We start from the raw sequence: 2,233 nt of genomic DNA, 5'->3' as shown, positions 1-2,233 counted from the left end.
GGGGGGGGGTGCTCACAAGCAGGGACCTTGGTGAATGGCGGAATTGCTGGTTTGGGGAAGGCAAGATTCCTGCTCAGTCAGGACCCTGGTTACTTTGTTCTCCCCAGAATGGTGCGAGTTCACCCCCTATGAGGTCGGTTTCCCCAAGTACGGGGCTTACGTTCCCACAGAACTCTTTGGCTCTGAGTTCTTCATGGGCCGGCTGCTGCATTTCTGGCCAGAGCCCCGCATCTGCTACCTGCAGGGTGAGTCTAGACTTGGAAGCTTGGAGAGAGGCGGGGGGGCTGGATCCAGGCTCTGATCTGGGACTCTGCCTGTCTCTGTAGGTATGTGGGGAAGTGCTTTTGCAGCCAGCCTGTATGAGATCTTCCTGAAGATGGGTGGCCTAAACCTGAGCTTTCTAGACTGGCACAGGGACAGTGTCAGTGTCACAGGTGAGAATAGAGGCCACCACCACTTGCCAGTAACTTGCCAGGGCCCTGGCAGAGGGATGAAGAGAGATGGGCAAAGGATGGTTCCTCTTCTCACTGTATCTCATTGCCTCCCATCTAGATGACTGGCCAAAGTTACGGAAGCAAGACCCCACACGGCTGCCTACCAGGTTTTTTAACCCAAAGAGTTCCTTCTCTCAGGCTGTGTTGGACATATTCACCTCCCGCTTTACTTGTGCCCAGACCTTTAACTTTACCCGAGGTCTCTGCCTGTACAAGGACTATGCAGCAAGGAAGGACTTTATGGTCTCTGAAGATGCATGGCATTCACATAACTGTGAGTTACAGACAGTTGTGAGCTGCCATGTGGGTGCTGGGCTTTGAACCTTGGTCCTCTGGAAGAGCAGTCAGTGCTCTTAACTCTGAGCCATCCATCCTGGGAAGGGGGGGGTCATAAGTGGATCCTTCCTATATACACATCTGGCTCACTGGGGCCAGCATTGTCTTTTATCTGGGTATTGGAGGAGGTGAAGTCGTGCTCTCCTGCTGCTGATGGGGAGGGCTTTTCTGACTGCAGAAAGTTGAGAGGCAGGGTAGGAGGGCTAGGGTGAGGGACTCCATGGCTGTTGGGAGGCAGGAAAATTCAGATCACCAGCAAGAACAACTGTACTCATCCCTGTGTATCTTACAGATGGACACCCTGATGCCTGTCCCAACCAGCTCACGCCCATGAAGGACTTCCTGTCCCTAGTAGATGGAGGCTTTGCCATCAACTCACCATTTCCACTGATCCTGCAGCCGCAGCGGGCGGTGAACCTCATTTTGTCCTTTGACTATTCCTTGGAAGCCCCTTTTGAGGTAAGGAGGGAGGCAGGGGTCTCCTAAAGAAGTAGAGGGGAGGAGAAGATATCTCTGCTGAGAGGCCTGGCTGGGTTTGGGTGTTGCCACTGGTGGTTGGGTGTTTCTTAAACATTGTTGACAGTCCAGATCTCCCAGCTGGAGAATTCTGGGATTATAAAAGTGTGTGTAAAGAGGGTCTCAGGTGTCTTCTAGACTCTGTCCTAGAACCTTCCCAATTATGGTAGGATTCCCTGCTCCACGGTGGGGCTAGGGTTGCTGTCCTTTGTTACTATGGTAACACCAGCCATGAAAGTCCTCTAAGGGAGACACTTGCAAGGAGTGCCTCAGAATCTGTAGGCAGTTGGGTGGATGCCATCCATCAATTGTGGGTCTGGTGGTCTCTCCTTGACTTCCTCTTCATCCCCTTTGTCCAATGACTGCCTAGGATTGGAAAACAGATTAAAACCCCCTCCAACCTTGCCCTTGTAACCAAGCCCCTTAATAGGGAACAGAGGAGGCATTGGAGAAGGGACAGCCATATTAGGGGCAGGAATGAAAGACTAGCTTGATGGTCGGCCTTTGCTAATTATTGCTAATTCACTACACTCTCAGGAAACACTTATTTCCAACTGTCTTAGGGTTTGTGTTGCTGTGAAGAGACACCATGACCATGGGAACTCTTATTTTTTTAAAGATTTATTATTTTATTTATATGAGTACACTGTAGCTGTCTTCAGACACACCAGAAGAAGGCATTGGATCCTATTACAGATGGTTTTGAGCCACCACATGGTTGCTGGGAATTGAACTCAGGACCTCTGGAAGAGCAGTCAGTGCTCTTAACCGCTGAGCGATCTCTCTAGTCCCCCTGGCAACTCTTCTAAAGAAAAACATCAGCCGGGCGGTGGTGGCGCACGCCTTTAACCCCAGCACTTGGGAGGCAGAGGCAGGCGGATTTCTGA

General features: G+C 51.2%; 1 protein-coding gene across 4 annotated transcripts in view; it reads left to right on the top strand.

The window, feature by feature from the left end:
* Pla2g4f (phospholipase A2 group IVF) overlaps positions 1-2,233 on the top strand; it is a 13,977-nt gene that overhangs the window by 9,430 nt on the left and 2,314 nt on the right. For all 4 annotated transcript variants that reach the window (XM_031371602.1, XM_031371601.1, XM_031371600.1 and 1 more), the window contains exons 15-18: positions 108-245; positions 327-434; positions 553-768; positions 1,123-1,289. In XM_031371602.1, the coding sequence (XP_031227462.1) occupies positions 108-245; positions 327-434; positions 553-768; positions 1,123-1,289 (629 nt within the window). The remainder of the gene's footprint in view (positions 1-107; positions 246-326; positions 435-552; positions 769-1,122; positions 1,290-2,233) is intronic.

The sequence above is a fragment of the Mastomys coucha genome, unplaced genomic scaffold (assembly GCF_008632895.1).
Source record: "Mastomys coucha isolate ucsf_1 unplaced genomic scaffold, UCSF_Mcou_1 pScaffold15, whole genome shotgun sequence".
In the NCBI taxonomy this organism is placed as follows: domain Eukaryota; kingdom Metazoa; phylum Chordata; class Mammalia; order Rodentia; family Muridae; genus Mastomys; species Mastomys coucha.
The sequence above is the reverse complement of the archived record's forward strand: the minus strand, read 5'-3'. Positions and strand labels throughout refer to the sequence as shown.